The 18214-nt window shown below is 44.2% G+C and overlaps 1 protein-coding gene across 7 annotated transcripts in view; it reads left to right on the plus strand.

Moving 5' to 3' along the window:
• Positions 1-5467: 5467 nt before the first annotated feature.
• The window catches only part of slc4a11 (solute carrier family 4 member 11), a 54692-nt gene continuing 41945 nt past the window's right edge, over positions 5468-18214 (plus strand). For 3 of the 7 annotated variants that reach the window (XM_028988348.1, XM_028988370.1, XM_028988390.1), the window contains exon 1: positions 5471-5669. In XM_028988348.1, the coding sequence (XP_028844181.1) occupies positions 5633-5669 (37 nt within the window). In that variant the 5' untranslated portion in view covers positions 5471-5632. Of the gene's footprint in view, positions 5670-18214 lie in introns of all 7 variants that reach the window. The other 4 variants (XM_028988359.1, XM_028988398.1, XM_028988408.1 and 1 more) reach the window with 2 other exon arrangements.

Raw genomic sequence — 18214 nt, forward strand, 5'->3', positions numbered from 1 at the left:
TGCTCACACTTACATGGCTGCCCACTGCTCACCAAGGGTGATGGTTAAAAGCAGAGGACACATTTCATTGTGTCACCGTGTGCTGTGCATCACAATGACGATCACTTAACTTTCGCTTTTTAAAAGGGACCTTCGGGAGAAAGGCAAGCTTTCTGAGGGGATTCTCCACGACAGAACTGGGAAGCCCTGTCCTTGTCAGTGGGAAAGTCGCTGAACTAGAGAAACTGCTGACGTTCCCTCCAGCGAGGGGACAGAAGTGGAGGCGCACGGGAAGCGGTCAGAGGTCACGAAGGGGCGCGCGCGCTGTCACCGGCACCTGCGGCGCGCGACCTGAAGGGCTCAGCTTGTACTTTTTTTTTTTTTTTTTTTCTCTTTTTTCTCTTTCTTTCTCTTTCTTTAGCTTTTTCGGCCAGAGTTACCGCACTCCCGAATGAACCTGGAGGGGACGGCGACATGAAGACGGATAGAGAGACCGGAGACGGGCGCGGGCTCGCCGTCAAACGCTTCGCGGAAGGCAAGAACACTTTTTTTTTTTTTTTTTTTATCGCGTTACAGCGAGTTACTGTGTAGAAATATTAGCTCGCAAATAACAAATGCGCTAATAATGGAGGCTAATAAGTTGCTAGTTGCGGTTTTAGATATTTGTGTCGACAGTTAGCCGTATACAACACAATAACTTAAAGGCAAACCTGAATGAAACATTTATAGTGTTATAGCGTTAATTTTTTATACAGCCCAAAACCTCAAGCAGAACGTCTCAATAGGCTTTACTGACACTACAGATGACAACTTAGACCCTCGGGTGGGATGTCTGAAAATAAAGGAAAAACGTGAATGAATTAAAATAGGCGTTATTACTCCAACTCACTTTCTTGAAATACAGTTGAGATGCACAACATTTTGTAAAGTTGAAAAGTTACGTGTAGAGGCATGTGTTTCTTTTACTGGTAACTTTACTAACCTGGAGTAAGCAGGAGTGTGTGTTAGATGTCATTTGAACAGCGGATAACAGATGGCTTGTAAGTACCTTACATCATAAGTGTATACAAACACACACACACACACACACACACACACACACACACACAATCCTCAACAATGCACCTGCTGTGCACTGACCAAACACCAAACACACAAACACTTCGATCATCGTTCTGGAAGCATTTTTCCTTCAGATTGTTTTATCACAAAGGACTTGTGCGTTCCACAACAGGAGACAGACCTTGCAGCCAAGGACCAGCAGCGAGTGTGTGTGATTCTCCTCTTACCGCTCAAGCGCATTGTCCCGAGGGTCATAAGCACCGTGGCGTCTACAGACGGAATTGCCTCTTTGTGATTCACGCACAGACATGCAGACACAAACACATTTGGTCTTTTTTTCTCCTACATGCACACGCTGACACTGTCTAAAGAGAGATGGGACTGACAGGTGGAGTTTGAGCAAGAAGAAGCAGTCACTAATCTCACCGTCTCGATTTGTTTCCTGTCGCTGTGTGGGCTTCTTTTGTCTAAGAGTAGACGAATTATTGCCCATTGTCAGGTATGTGCAATAGCAGTGTTGCCAGATCCAAAATGTATGTTACCAAATTATTGTATTTTGAGAAAGATTATCGTAAGCATGAAATGTCTATTCTAACGTTGCTCAGAAAATCAGTTTCAATAACTCATATTATCAAAAACTGTGCATATTATAGTGTATAATGCAACTTTTACCTACAGAATATGTTCTGGATTGCTTTCTACAAAAGGCTACTGAAGCATTGCATTGTGGGGTCTGTAGTTTGCGTGTTATCAGTGCTTCAAATTTCTGGGCATAATAGATATATATTAAATGATCTCTCTCTAATTGTGGGTCACGCAATTAGTTTGACACCTATGTGCTACATCATGCATTAATTGGCTGTAAAGGCACGTGAGATGACTGCGCATTAACAAGCCATGTATGTCTATGCAGCCAGATGAAAACAGATCTGTACTGTGTTGTGCTAATGGAATAGCTTAGCCATAAAATAAAGGGGTACATTATGGGATTTTTGGAATTATCAATCATACAGAGGGTGAAATTATCTTACAAATACAATAATTATTGTACGTCTGTGTGATACACACAAATATTATCAAACACACCTACTCATACACACCCGCACAAACACACACAAGCACAAAAACACATGCAGTCGAGAGGGTCCAAGGGAAGGAAGGTCCACCCTCTGTTGTTCATTAGGTCTCTCTTTGGGCTCTTCCTGGCGTCTAGATACAACAGAGGAGTGTGTGCTTGTCTGAGTGTGTGTGTGTGTGTGTGCATGGTGGGGTGTGGCTGAGGGTACGCATTTGTGGTTGTAAGTGCTAGTGTGTGTGTTTTTCCTCTCAGTGTTTCAGACAGACACACAAATGAACGTCTGTGGCAGCATTTCTGCCCAGGAGACCCCTGGCCTCTCTTCCCCTCCGAATGTGACAATGATCGTTCCCAATCAGGAAATGTTTGTTGCTTTTCCATTTCCACTCTGCTTTATGAGGGATTCATGCTGACTGTGCCACTTCACAACGAGACTAAACATCCTTCCATCTCTCTAAGAGGTCATTTTGCTCCTGGTAGCAAATTTCATGGAATAGAAATGGACAGAAATAATGTACATGTCCTCACACAGATGGCTTTTACAGTTGGAGTGTTCAAGTGACATTTGGGGACATTTTTGTTCTGCACTAAAACCTGGGCCTTTTTGTACAATAACTATTTGACTTTAACAAGACTTGACTGATTTTATGGCTTAAAACTCCATCATAGTCTTGTTAGGAGCTGCTCTATTATTCCAGCTGGCTTTTCCAGATCTTTATTCAGGCACTCTATTTTAACACTGATTTGTTGAGTATAACGTGAGTGATGCAAGATACAGTTGATCTGCAGAAATCTTCCAGGTAGAATTTAAACTTTGGCTCATCTGATCTGGATAAATGGTGCAGTCAGTAATGGCATACAAACGAAATCATTTTAAGCATTCGGTTTATTGTGTTTAATTCACCAAAATTATGTCTTTGAGTCAATGATTTGTTCCATAATAATAATTATAATAATTGGTTCTGCCATTGTGCTTACAATACAATATTAATATGTACCTTTAAAATAGAAATATGTGCACCTGAATAAGCACACAAACCTCTACACATGTTTTTGTTGGGTATATATTTAACCCAACAGAAAATCTGATTAAATAAATTCTGTAATTCATATAACAAAGACATCATCATTAGATTACATTTTTAACTGTCCTTAATGATGGGCATGAGATGAGCCATGTGTGAGACAGGCTTAGCAGACCTGATTTAACTTTCATTTTTTGTAGACAAATGGAATACTGTTGCTGGAGAGAATAACATAATCAAATAATTAAATAACACGTTATTACAATCAGGTGATAGTACTGATAAGGTGCCTGTATTGTTACTGTTGTACACAGAGAAAGTTCTGAAGCAAGAAAAGACCAATGTAAGCCGATGTAGTCAGTTCAACAAATCATTCTGAACACTTCAGGCCAGTGGGTTTATTATGTGTTCTGTGTTAAGTGTATTTTTTGGGGTCGGATTTACCGACAGTTTTTAATCACGTTGTATCCAGAAAGGTGATTTGAACCTTTAAACTTTTGATGCTATGATCATGAAGATCTTTGGAGTTTTTTATCCCTGATTTTTTTATGATACAGGCTTCTGTATCATAAGACATATCTGAAAAGGAATGTATAGATGTTGTACTCTTTTTGACTAGAAAAGCCCCATCAGTCCCTCTAGGATTAGTGCGAATTCAACCAACCCCCATGAATTCAGCTTGGCCTTGAAGCTTTTCATGTTCAGTTTGTGCCTCGTTTTCTCTGTGTACTTGATCTGCAAATCTGTAGCATGTGCTGGAATATGGCCTTTGGTTTAGATGGGCCTGGGCAGATCTTTATTTTGGATGACAGGTGGTGCAGTGTCTTTGTACTTGTTGTTGATGAGAACTGTGCGGTTTGGCTCAGGATATTGCAGTGGAAAGGTCTCTTCTTGTGCCTTCCACAGGCCCACCTGGTTGATAAGTCAGTAAAATATATAAATTAGCATATGCTATCAAAATTGAGTTTGTTGCATAGTTCACGTAATATAATCACCCATTAACGCATGAATCTGCATGACATGCATTATCTTAATAACTATTAAGTCATAATAATCTTAAAACCTCAAAACAAATGGTCAGATATCCCTTGTCTATTGATTAATGAAAAATTGTGAATTATATAATGCATTTTGTGTATGTGTGTGTGTGCACGCAATAATGCTTTCTAGGCACTAGAGGGTAGTGCTACACCTTAATCCCTTTGCGATGAAACGTGGCCAATTAGACCTCAGATAGATGAAAGGGGTTTCAAACACAAGGACACACTTTCTCTCAGTCTCTTGCTCACACACATACACACATATGTACACATACACAGACACTCAGTGAGTAGACATATGGCACACACTCCTCTCATTAAAAACAAACGAATGGTCTGCACAATAATTAATGGAAGACTCAGACATGTACATACATAAATACATACATACAAAAACGTCATACATACATACATGTACACATACACAGTGTAAGTGTGTGTGTGTTGTACTGCTGGCAGGTACATTTTCTTTTATTGATGACACACATGTGCATTGCCTCCCGGTGTTACAGGCAACACCCTACACACATACACACATAAATATTAACAGACACATGTATGCCACCCACAACTCAAACACATGATGAACATTCTTCAGGAACGTAATGGTGCTTCCCTTTGAAGCCAATTAACTGGAGAGCAGACATAGTTTTCTGAATTTTACAAGGCTACCTCACACACATGCACATCACACGCGCGCACACATACAAACACACACACACACACACAAAGCTTTGGGCTTCACCACATAAAAACCTCTACCATTAAGGTAATAAAACACACGCGTGGACAACAGATAGACTTGAGGTTATTCACTGTCAAAATTCCTAAAACTGGAAATGAGGTTACAAAAACCACACATATTCATATACAGACACAAATGTGCAGGCAAAAGTGATGTCCTTGAACACAATCAAATAGTATATCTGTTAAAATGTACTTTTACATTTTGTTTAAAAATATAGTTAATTTAAACAATATTATTAAAAATAAAATCAAAATGCATTCACCAAAAATGCACAGACTCGAAATTATGCCCTTAGTACAAACCCCACCTCGGACCACTAGTTATATAGGTAGGTGGTGTTGGCCAACCACATTTGCACAGCCAAGCTATTTTACTTGCATATACACACACTCTCGCTTTGTTTCTCTCTCTCTTTCTCAAATTAGTTTGTGCTGCAGGTATTCTGCTGAAAGTGAAAGTGGCTGGGCACTAGGACCCAGGGCCAGCCCCTGGTAGGGATGCCAAGGCTGACTCACTGAGACAGAGAGAGAGAGAGCAGGAGAGAGCGTGAGTGAGCGAGAGCGAGCTAGAGAAAGAGAGAGAGAGCGAGGGGAAGGTAGAGGGAGCCAGCAGAGGGAGGGAGAGAGAAGCGAGTGGGGAGTAGAGGTGATTTGGCTTATTGGTGTATAAACTACAGGACTATGATGGGTTGAGCAGAGGGATCATGGAAGCTAACAAAGTTCTTCATTTCGTTCCGTCGGGTAAGACCTCCACAACACACTCACATATTAATACTCATACACACACATACACACACACCACCTCAACATCACGACTACCCATCCTCGGGGTCCTCTGAAACCCGAGACAGTGTGTGCAAAACATGTGTAAGAGAAGGTCTATGGTTTAAGTGTGTCTGTGTGTGTTTGTGTGTGTGAGGTGTAAGTTTGGCATTACATTGTATGTCGCAGCGCTGGATCCGGGTTGTTCTTTTTTCTGCTGCTGTTTTTGGGGTACAAGTGTGTTGAATGCTTTATCCCAGGAATGCAGAGGTGTGTGTGTGTGTGTGTGTGTGTGTGTGTGTGTTTGCTGTATTATTTGGGCGGGTTTTCTGGTATGCGTTGTAAATGTTTCCTTCATCGTTAATCTTAGTCAAGTAAACAGTCCAGAAGAAAAAAAACAATTGTACACACACAAAAGCCTGTGCGCACACACACACATACACATGCACACACACACACATAATTATGCATTTAATGTGCACATCCATCAATGCACACACAAGTCTTTCCCTAATGTTCTACAGGTATAATATTGCTTATAATATTTGTGTGTGTGTGTGTGTGCGTGTGCGTGTGCGTGCGTGTGTGTGTGTGTGAGCGCGCACAAATTGGATATATAAAAATGTGTGTTAGTGTGTGTGTGTGTATGCACTCACACATTGGTCATAATTTCTTTCTGCATTCACATTTGTGTGACTTGGCATGTTTGTTGGGGTTTGTGTGTGGCTATATAAAGGAATTCTGTCATTCATTTAATGCAAAAATGAGAGTTGCCATCATAGTGTTCACACACAAAAAAAAACACACACACAGACAAAGATACACATAAACATTCATGCGTTCAGACACACATTCCTGCAACACTATCGTATTCCATTTCACAATCAGACAAACATGTCGACATTCACCATCAGACTCATATTCACACACACTCGCAGACACTCACAGACATTCACATTCAGACTTGGCACATTTGTATTCACAATCGCACACACACACGGACATCTTGCAAAAAAACACAATCGTGGAACCACATGCACAAAAGTGCGGTAGTACCCCCACACAACAGAGAATTTCGGGCCCGTTCTTATCCTGTCATTCATGAAGGCAGAGCTCTGCGTGTGTTTGCACATTATGTATGTATGTGTGTGAGTGCAATATTCAGCTTTTCTACACATTTATGCATTGAATGGAATAAAACAGAGTATGTATGAATCGCATGTACGTATGAAATATACAGATGCTTTGCCTTGTTTGTTGATATATTTGGTTTGATCCAAACAGACATATCTGTATCTACACCATAGCTGTAAAAAAAATGTATAAAAATAAAAAAAGACAACACGGCAGGAAATGAAAACAGAGCCTATACGCCTGCATTCGTCAAAATGTGTAGAGGTGGCATGAGAAGCGGTGGAAATGTATCCTGCTCTTGCCTAGGTACATGGCGCGGAGCTGGTCCACGGTGTTATTTACATCTGGTACCCACTAAACAACACGCACAGGCTCCCCATTAAGTGTGATGTTACATCATTGACCTGAAGTAACTGACCTCACTCCTCCTCACCCGTTCTGTGGGGTTTTTCACCAATTACGGTGTGTGGGAATTCGGCTGCTGGTGTCATTTCACGTTAGATATTGGTTATCACACATGGTTTTCTCCAAATTACGCTCAATATATATAGAAATTGCAAAACCCCTTTTTGAGTGCTTCAGATGAACACAGATACGCATGTGCACACAGAAACATAATACACAATGCTAACCCTTTTATGCACACATTATACACATATAAAGACGGGGCTAGGCACAGAAACCCTGATACACAATACAAACACAAATACCCATAAACACATAGAATGATGTCCACAAGGCCGGCGATTCTCACTCTGCAGCGTACATTCACAACACAATATGACAAAAACACTTTTTCCCTCCCGCACGGTGCAAGGTCAGAGGATCCCAGCCTACGTCCCGTATATATATCTCTTCCTTCCTCTCTATTTTGTTTTATTTCTACCATAATACCATTCGCTCTGTGTTTTGCGCTGGGCGTGTACAGTATGTGTTTGTGTTTTAATGTGTACATGATCTCAGTCCCCCGGAATAAAGACATGAATGAATTATCAGCGGCGGAAGACGTGCTAATGTGGAATGTCCGCACTCCTAATGTCCTACCACCCTTAACGAGCAACATGATTATCATTCTTTCCCTAATTAGGGCAAAATGAAAGGTCGACATTTTCGGCAGAGAATTCCTCACTTTACGATGGCATTTATGACTGCAGACGGACCTTCATGAAATAGTCTCCCGTGCGAGTTTTTGCACACGCGTGGCCCAGCCGTCCCCAAAAAGCAGCGGCGAGCACAGTCCACGTGGCAGAATAATCCAGTTACGAACACACACATACACACACACACACACACACAAATGCACAGGGGTATATACTGACTAAAGGGTCAGTACACATATGACCATAATTCATTTGCCACACACACACACACACACACACACACACACACACATTCATGCAGTTATCCGCAACGTTTTTATGACAGATCATTCCTGCCTTAATGTGGATTACAGTTTCAGGCACAAATTAAAAATACATTCAATTATGCGTTCATTTACAAAGCCTTCTTTTCAGAGCAGGAAGTCCATCACGGCACGTGTGGATGCTGGGAGGCAGATACGGCCGAATTCTAAAAACATTTTGCCACATCGTTGTGTTATATGTCCTCAGTGCATGTATTGGGCACTGGCTTTCAAACAGTTTAATCCGTTGTGCCTTTGAATATCTCAGATGTCCATGTCCATGTCCTTGTGTTGCTGGAGTTGGTAGCAGGTGGAGACTTACTTCCGTTAGACGTAATATTTCCTCCTCTGCAGTGACATTGAGATCCCATCTTATTTTGTGGAAAGGGCACACCCACATACACACACACACACAGACACCTATACTCGCACACACCCGCATACACACCCCAACAAATACCTGTGTGCAGTCTCACACACGCAGACACACACATGCACATCAGCCTTCAGGTTGGGGAGCATGATGGAGGTAACTCCCTCCGTAATAGAAGGTCATTTTTGCCTTTGACCCCCTCAGCTGTCGTTATGGTGTGAATCACATACGGCGAGGGCCAGACCAACAAGTGACAGGATGGGGGTGGGCGGAGATAAAAAACTAATATGAAGCCATCACAGAGCTAGTATAACCATCAAAAAAGTATAGCAAAAAAAGTGGTGAGAAATGTTCAGTGTGGTTTTATGATGTGTGTGTGTGTAAATGTGTGGTTAAATGAATGTAAAACTTGTGAGTGATTATGAGAAATCAAGAGCCAGTGTGTAGTGTGTGTAGAGGGCTGATGGTTTTAGTGATGAGTTTGTTACATTCTGTGTCAGGCTCCCCAGCAAAGCTCAGATTGTTTCAAGATGTAGGAGGAAGCCTGTGTGCGGGCACAGGCATGCACACACACACACACACACACACACACACACACAGACCCAAACATGCAACTCACACACACACACACACACACTCATGTGTGCAAATTAAGTCATGTCATGTTCTAGTAGAAGACAGTTGTAGCAATCTTATGTACACACGTCAAACACACACTTATCAAACACTAATCTACACCATATAAACATATACCAAATTACATAGCAGGCCCTAGGCTTTGACCTTCACACACGCACACACACACACACACACACATTCCCTCCTGCGTCTATTAAAGCCAGGCCACCATTCTGCTTTCAAGTCTGCAGATTTACCACAGTGGAGAATCCTGCAGTGTTTAGAGCAGACACTCACTCACACTCTCTGTCTCTAACACACACACACACACACACTGCTGTATACAGAAAGCGAGAGAGAATGTATGACAGAGAGGGAGAGAGAGAGAGCAAAAGAACGAGCGAATGATTAGCGATACCCCAGCATGGTGACGGATATTTTACTGCACACTGACACCAATAGCTGCGAGAGTGTGTGACTTTGTGCATGTGTGTGTGATCCTGTGTGTGTGTGTGTGGCTGTAATTATCAGGAATCCCCCAGCAGTGAGCAATGAGAAATGAGACTGGCCAGCAAGAGAGAGTGAGAGAGAGAGGGGGGAGAAATGGAGAAAGACAGAGGAACAGAGAAAGGAAACGCAGTATAGAGGTAGAATAATAATGCAGTAAAGCAACTAATCACCATTAATGTTGCCACTATGCTCATTTTTATATTTGCAGCTCCAACAAGCTTTACAGTAAAAAAATAATCTAGAATTCCTCTGCATTGAGTAGAGATCTGAGGGAGGGAATACGAGTTAGCGGAGAAGAGAAATAGCAATGAGATTGATGAAGAGGAAGCAAGAAACATTTTGGAAGAATCCTCTAAATCCTCTCTCTCTCTCTCTCGCGCTCTCTCGCTGTGTGTCTCTCTCTCTCTCCCTCTCTCTCACACACACACACACGCACACTGACTTGGCATTGTGATAATTGAAAACCTTCAGTCGAGGTGACCTGTTCACAGACTCTCTGCCTGTAGGTCACAGGATTTGTTTCTGTCATCCTTTCATCTGTGTTCATCTCTCACACCTCCCGTCTCTTCTCTATCCCTCCCTTCATTCCATCTCTCCTTCACACAGACTGGAAGGGCCCTTCACAGTGCTGAAGGACACAGGTTTTGAAAACACCAACATTTCTGACATTTCTGATGAGTGACTGTGATCAGTCATGTAATAAATCACAGGAGTCAGCATGGCACATTTTGTTATTTTTTGCACATTCTAAAATCCCAGGTATTGACCTTGACGCTGCATTTTAGGCTCTCAATTTCTTATCACTTAGCTGTCATGCGCCCCAGCTAATGCACAAAAATGACATGCAAACATGGCAGAAAGAAAAGCAAGTAATGAGTGTCAAAATAGAAGTATGGACGTGTGGGTTTTGTGGTAAATGTGAATAGACTGGCTGTCATGTTTCAGAATGTAGTGGTAATTTTATCCAATAAATGCATTAAAAAATGTCATAATGTTTTTGTCCTTGTTGTGTAAATCTGAAGAAAAAAATCATGACAGGAAGACATTATTCAACACAATGTATCAAATATACACACCTGCTTCTTTTTTCCCCAAAAAGATATACACATCATATTAGTAGTAGTAGTAGGACTACTCATCCTATCCGATCATGATATGTATATAACAGAGGAGACCAGTTTTGCACTTTTTTTAGCATCTTGTGATACAGTAGCAAAATGAGCTTTGACTTCTCATGACCCTGTCTCTGGTTCATAGTGCACTCTTGGTGCCATTTAGAAGATGTTATCTAGCCATCACAATTTAGCCCGTGTCAAAGTCGGTGACATACTCACATCATGATGCCAGCACATCAGCCTCAAGAAATGACTGCTCACCTGGTGCATGATGTATTCTGCTCCTTGACAGGTGGAATTATAAGAAGGCGATCGATCTTACTCACTTCACCTGTCAGTGGTTTTAATGTTGTGGCGGGTTGGTGTAAGCACATTAGCTGTGCGGTGCAGAGGGAGATGGAGAGTGACATGGATAGAATGAGGGAATGACATACGGTGGAGAGGAAGAGAGCAAACCAGACTATTCACCAGCTGTGCAGCCATGGATTTTCAGGGGAAACATTACAAATAGAGAGTATGGGATAGGTTGGGTGGGCGAGTGGGGAGAGATGCTGAATAGGATGAGAGTGGAAGACCGAGCCATAAAGAGAGTCATAAGAGGACAGACAGCCTCCATTAAAAGACCTGTTGCATTGTTTTTGCCATCTGCCATTTCAGATGGATGGATTTTACATGTAATCCGTGCTTGCTCATCATTTTCTGATGGTGAGGTAGCGGGGGCAAGCTGACAGCAGATGCTTTTATACAAAGTGATGATCACTGCGGGTACATTCATTTAACTCTTTTTTTTTTTTTTTGAATGATGTACCAGCTCTCGTCAGACCATGTGGCATGGTCCCGTGTTTTCCATTTTTGCTAATCCAGAACAATACTTTGTTTGATTAACTATTTTAGTGGGACAAAAAAATAGAAAAAATGCTGGTGAACTATGATCTGATAAATGCCCTCTCACACTGCTTTGCTGCCGCACTCTCTCTGTTGCTCTGTGCGGGCGGTAGATTGGGAGTCGGTGCTGAGATTGCCAACCAGTACTGCAGGCTAATCATTTAGGCCTGTCAACCTTTAATTTGTCGTTCTTGCCACACTTGTGTTTTACCTTGTACTCAATTACTAAAGCTTCCAAATGAGAACAGTTATTGCTGTGTAGTATGTAGCCACTACTTTCATACTAGTGCTAAACACGGCACTACACGCTAAGCTTGAGGCATGTTCAAAACATGATCTTTAATAAAGTTTTCGTAAACAAAGTTTAAAATCCATCATTTTGAAGGTTTGAAACCCACTCGTGCTGCATGCATGGATGACAGAAATATTTACAAACCTGCAAAAGGGTCATTTGCTTCAAGATACAGAAAATGGCTCTTTTAACTATTTATTGATGTATATCCTGAGTATGCCAGGTCCCATCCTATGTCTGTCATATTGATAGATCTGCGTTACGTCTCATATGTATCTTCCTCCTTGTGATGAGAAACAGAATGACTACATTACAGTTCACAATAAACAAAATGTAGGTACCCTTGATACAAGATAGGGATTTTAAAGAACATTTATCTTGCTATGAGTCTACATGGGGCCTAGTGGGTAAAGAAGCGGACCCGTAATCGGATGGTTGGCGGATTGAATCCTGAACCGTCAAGGTGCCACTGAGCGAAGTACCGTCCCCACACACTGCTCCCACTGCTCACCAAGGGTGATGGGTTAAAAGCAGAGGACACATTTTGTTGTGTGCACCATGTGCTGTGCATCACAATGCCAATCACTTCACTTTCACATCATTGTACTTTGGCTGTCAGTCCTTTTCTGTGCTGCCCATATAGAGCGTAAATTGCTTAATAAGATTCACAGGTTCCTCCACTGTTGTTTTTTGGAAGGAGCTTTTGAACCTGGAATTTACTTCAGATGTTCAACAGTGTGTGACCTGGGCCACTCAGCCAACAGTCACATTTGCATTAGGTCACTTGTGACTGTATGACAATCTAACTACTGTGTCACTGTCAATGTTTTCTGGTTAGTAGTGGTCATTTGGTCAGAAACTCGCCTCACTGTTTTCTTCTGCCAGGCAGCCATTGTAAATAAGATAAATAGTCCTAAATGTCTTGCCTGCTTCAGTAAATGTTAAATAAAATGCAGATGTGCAGCAGATCAATGGACTTAGGCTCAACACAGTCAACAGGAATACCATCCAAACAGTGTACATACTTGATCATTTAAGGGTGTGCGTGTGTGTGTGTGTGTGTGTGTGTGTGTGTGTCTAAAACTTACAGACTCATAATGACTGTGTGCCAAAAGGTCTGGAGAAAAAGTCAACAAAAAAACAGTGTCCCTCGCCACCTCCATCTCTCCCTCCCTGTACAGATCACGACTTTAAGTGACATTAAAACGCAGCAGGGAGCACCATTAATCTGTTTCATACGTCTGTCTCCACTCTCTCTGTCTCTTTCTCTGCCCCCCCCCCCCCCCCCCCCCCACCCCCACCCCCACTCTTCTCTTTTCTCTCTGGCTCGCTCTGCTTTTTTCAATAGAGAGGTGTCTTTAATCCTTATTAAAATCTTCCTGTCTTTGCTAATTGTGGACAACGTGCACCATGCACACACACACACACACACAAACCCAAGTGCGTTTGGAACAATTCATCGCATGTCACCCAACTGTGGCTCTGAAATGGAGAACTCATTTATGTTTGTTTCATCAAAGCAGAAGCGACAGTATGCGAAACACGCTGCCCCAACACACACACACACACACACACACACACAAACACTGTGTTGTTAGCATTTAAGATTTATTTATAACATCAATTGTTGTAATGATATGTTATACCACACAATACAACCACTTATATCTCTATCTCTCAAGCAATCCACATAGAATGGAGCTAGGTGTAGTCACAAACAACAGGAAATCAGGGTGGGGGTTGGGGTGCTGGGGTGTAGAATTGAAAATGCATGCATAGTAGTAATAGAAGAAGAGAAAAGGAATGTATTAGAGGAAGGAGGGAATAGGCACAGGGGAACCACGGCACAGAGTAAATGAGATGTAAAGTGAAAGGAAATGTGTGTGGTAGAGGAACATGGAGGAAGTGAGACATCAGCATGCGTTAGTTGTTGGCAGGAGGGTGTGTGTCGGAAGGAAGAGCGCTGCATGCGTTAAGCAGATGTGACTCAAATGCACTAGCACTAGCCTAATGCTAACCACAAAAACAAAGGCTGATGTCAGATCAGTAGTGCTGTTACACCCAGATCAAACCAAGCTACTCGTACAGTGTGTGGTGAGCCCCCAGAGGGCTATAGGTGAAAGCTAAGTACAGGTTACAGCACAAAAGAGCCTCCTGCCCCTATGTACCTACACACACTCACACAAGAATATCTAATCTGTTATGGCAAAGAAGTGCTTTCTCACCAAGCAGAATATAAGAGGGAGTAATAATTGTGAGGCACAAAGAGAAAGCTGGGAGAAATTAGTTCTGCCTTGAGATTTTATGTTTCTCAAAATGTTCAAAAAGTCACAGTCAGCAAAAATGCCGTTGGAGGGAAATCCTCTCTCTATCACATGTGCAAACTCACCCATACAACACTCAATAGTTTAAACTGCTCTGAACCAGGAACTTTAGACCACACACACACACCTGCATCTCATATTAATTTAGAACTCTTTAGAGATATTTATGCACTGAAGTCACCCATGACTGAGGTTTTTCTCGCTGCAGTTTGAGCTCTTTCAACAGAACACACACATGCAGACACAAGATTGTCTAAAAAGACTCTTTACTACATCTATACTCCACAAAAAGCACAAAGTAATCAGCTTTCTTTCAGACGCCAATAAAACAGTGGGATATATTGGTTAACAAGGAAAAATTATGGCCCATTTTCTTCAAGCCTTGTGTTTATAGTTTGTGATTCTTTGAAACATAATTCTTCAACCAAGAAATGCAAAACAAAACTCTAAGTTTGGAATAAAATACAGGTGAGGACTTTTTACTCATTGAAGCTGACATTCACAGAGGTTCACAAACACACACACACATACACAGTATACTTTTGAAATGTTGGTCAGAATTTGCCTGTATTGTAATGTGTTCTTTGTCTGAACAAAAAAATTACAAAAAATTGCATCTGTTATCTTATTTTTCAAAACATCAACATGTTGAAGCTCCTACGGTTATTAAAAACCTGGAAAAGTCATGGAATTTGAAAAGAGAATTTTTCAGGCCTTGAAAAGTTTTGGAATAAGCAATATTAAAGATCATTGAAATCTTATTGACACATGAATGTATAATGAAGTACGTCATTTTTGTAAGAAGGCACAAAAACATTTTAGTGCATTTAAAATAAACATTTTTAAAAAATTAGTTTATCAATATTTGGTCAGTTTTGGACTTTTTGTGATTTTTTTCCACATTTGCACAGAAAATTTGCCTTAGAGTAATTGAAAAGTAATGGGCATTCTTCTAAAAATGTGTAAGAACCCTGTATAATGCATGTATATAAAGTTGACAGAAGGCATTATTTCAGAAGCATGTCTACTCAAAGTCTGCCCAAACCTGGAAATCTAGATAGTCTTGACACTTAAAATATACATGAAAGGAAATAAATGCGAGTAAAGTAATATATATATCATAGATATATTTGGAGCTTGCATAAAATTATTCCTAACCAGACAAAAAGTCACGTTTTATATGATTTTATATGAACAGAATAACCAGGATCTTAAATTTGTTGTGGGATTCAATTACATTTTTTTACATTTTGTAAAGTGTCAAACATCTGGGCTTAAACTTTGGTTTTGCATAAACCTACCAATAGTTTGAAAGTATTGGAAAAGTGAGTCGATGTTTAGTTGATGTAAACTGTATTTATTGCAGTGCCACACTGCAGTCAGAGTCATTTCAATCCAATTTCATTCATTGCTGTAATCCTGAAAGAGACTTTTGTTCTTCCAACAGTTAAATTGTGTTATATTTTCACTTTGATTGACTCAACAGATATGTTGACTATGCATAAGGCAACATTTAACTAATATTCTACAAACAGAATAAAATATCCCATGACCAGCATTAATGGAAGATTTTCCAGAAGCCTGTCACGACTACGGACTTACGGGGGAAGGAAGCGCAGAGGTCTGACATACTGGGAAGGGGGTTTTATTATTATTCATAAACAAACAAATACAAAGAAACAATGGCGCGGTGGCCGAAAACAGTTTAACATAAATCAAGAACTAAAACTAACCCGTAGGCGTGTGGCGATTGCCAGAACTCAAATTATAAGCAGTGTTACCAATTGAAGTTCACGAAAATGCCAGCGACCCCGAACGGGCGAAAACTTCCGGCATTTATGGGGCGTCAGGATTGCATTCCGGTGTGGAGCCCAGCTGCAGGCAATCCTGACAGAGCCCCCCCTCCAAGGGCTACGTCCTCGGAGCCCCAACAGTACCATCAGTGGAGGCGGCGGGGCGGACGGCGGCAACCACAGGGCTCCTGCCCTGCTGTATCCTCCCCTTGGAGGACCCGGTCCTTCGGGCTGGCTCCCCGGCGTGGTCAGGCGTGGCGGCCCCGGTCCCTCGGGCTGGCTCCCCGGCGTGGTCAGGCGTGGCGGCCCCGGTCCCCTCGGGCTGGCTCCCCGGCGTGGTCAGGCGTGGCGGCCCCGGTCCCTCGGGCTGGCTCCCCGGCGTGGTCAGGCGTGGCGGCCCCGGTCCCTCGGGCTGGCTCCCCGGCGTGGTCAGGCGTGGCGGCCCCGGTCCCTCGGGCTGGCTCCCCGGCGTGGTCAGGCGTGGCGGCCCCGGACCCTCGGCCTGGCTCCCCGGCGTGGTCAGGCTTGGCGGCCCCGGACCCTCGGCCTGGCTCCCCGGCGTGGTCCCGCTTGGCGGCCCCGGACCCCTCGGCCTGGCTCCCCGGCGTGGTCCCGCATGGCGGCCCCGGACCCTCGGCCTGGCTCCCCGGCGTGGTCCCGCATGGCGGCCCCGGACTCCCGTACCTGCACACAATAATCAGGGCCGATCCATCTGGGTACGTGTGGGCCCTGTCTCCACATGTCCCCTCTGACACGTCTAGTGTCACCCCCTGCACCGCGCAGGGAGATTGTCCCAGAGCCTCCGGCAACTGTTCCAGGCACCCCAGGCTGGTGCCTTCTGGGACTATGCAGCCCCTCTCGCTGCACGGCCCTGGTGCCAAGGGGGGGGCATTGCCAGACCATCCGGCTAGCCCCTTCTGCGTCCGTTGGGACAAGCAGGCCCCTCTTCCTGCCTGTCCCAGCTGGGTCCCCATGCCTACCCGGGGGCTCTATGGCGCTCCACCCCTCTGGAGGCAGACGCAGGCCCATGCCTGGCCCGCCCTCCTCACTGGCTACCGGAGGACCCAGCTCCATCGCTTCCCCACCTCCCCTCCCCTCAGGAGGAGTCCCCAACCCGAACTGCACCCCCCCAAAAAATTCTTTGGGGGAGCACCCCCCCCGGCTGGACTTAGGGGTACCTTGGGGCTTGTCCACCTCGCCTTGGACCAGCACATTCGGGTCAGGAACCTCCTCCCTGGGGTTCGGCTCCGCGGCTGGGTCGCCATCTGGTGGACACAAAGAGGGGAAGTGGGGGCGACATACGGACACATATGCCACACAGACACACACAGACAGAGACAGACAGAAGAGAGGGTCGTCTGGCTCCCTCTCTGGGCTCTCCGGGACCTCCTCAGGGGGCACAGCCAGGATCTCGGGAGGAGCGACCTTCTCGTCGCCCACCAGTGCTGGGTCTTCTTGCCCCGGATCCTGACTGGCACTGGATGTGGTGGGGGGGCAGAGTTCGATCCCTGGCTCAGGCCGATCAAACTCCGCCCTCAGTCTCTGTTGGAAGTCCCGAAAACTCCTGTCTGTCTCTCCCTGCTGCCAGAGGGTTGTGCTCCAGCCCCATGCTGATCCAGTCAGACACGTGAGGATGGTAGTGATCTCGTCTGTGTCTGCTGCCCCACTGAAGGGTCCCGGGACAATTGGGCGGTCCCACACTGGGCTGGGCACGTCGCTGGAGATGGTGGTAGGTGTGTGGTGTGGAGGGGGGTGGACGTCTTCTCCAGCAGGTGTGGGCGCTGGTGCTGCGCTGCCATTTTGCTGGGGAACGTCCGGGCAGAGGGAAGGCGGGTCGGCGACTGGAGCAGGAATGGAGGATTCCCTGCGAGGCAGTCCCGGCAGCGCAGTTGCTGGCTGGCGACCTCCCGTCGCCCTCTTCCACCAGCTTTCCTCACACTGCTGGGAGGGACGTGGGTCTCCACGGACCTCGTGACGCTCCTGGATGGGCGCGATGGGCGGAGCCATCCCGGCACCGACTGCCCAAACGGCGTCATCCTGGTCGTCGTCCGTGTCCACCTCGTACCCCTGGAAGTCAC

This window comes from Denticeps clupeoides, chromosome 1 (genome assembly GCF_900700375.1).
Source record: "Denticeps clupeoides chromosome 1, fDenClu1.1, whole genome shotgun sequence".
Taxonomy (NCBI): Eukaryota; Metazoa; Chordata; class Actinopteri; order Clupeiformes; family Denticipitidae; genus Denticeps; species Denticeps clupeoides.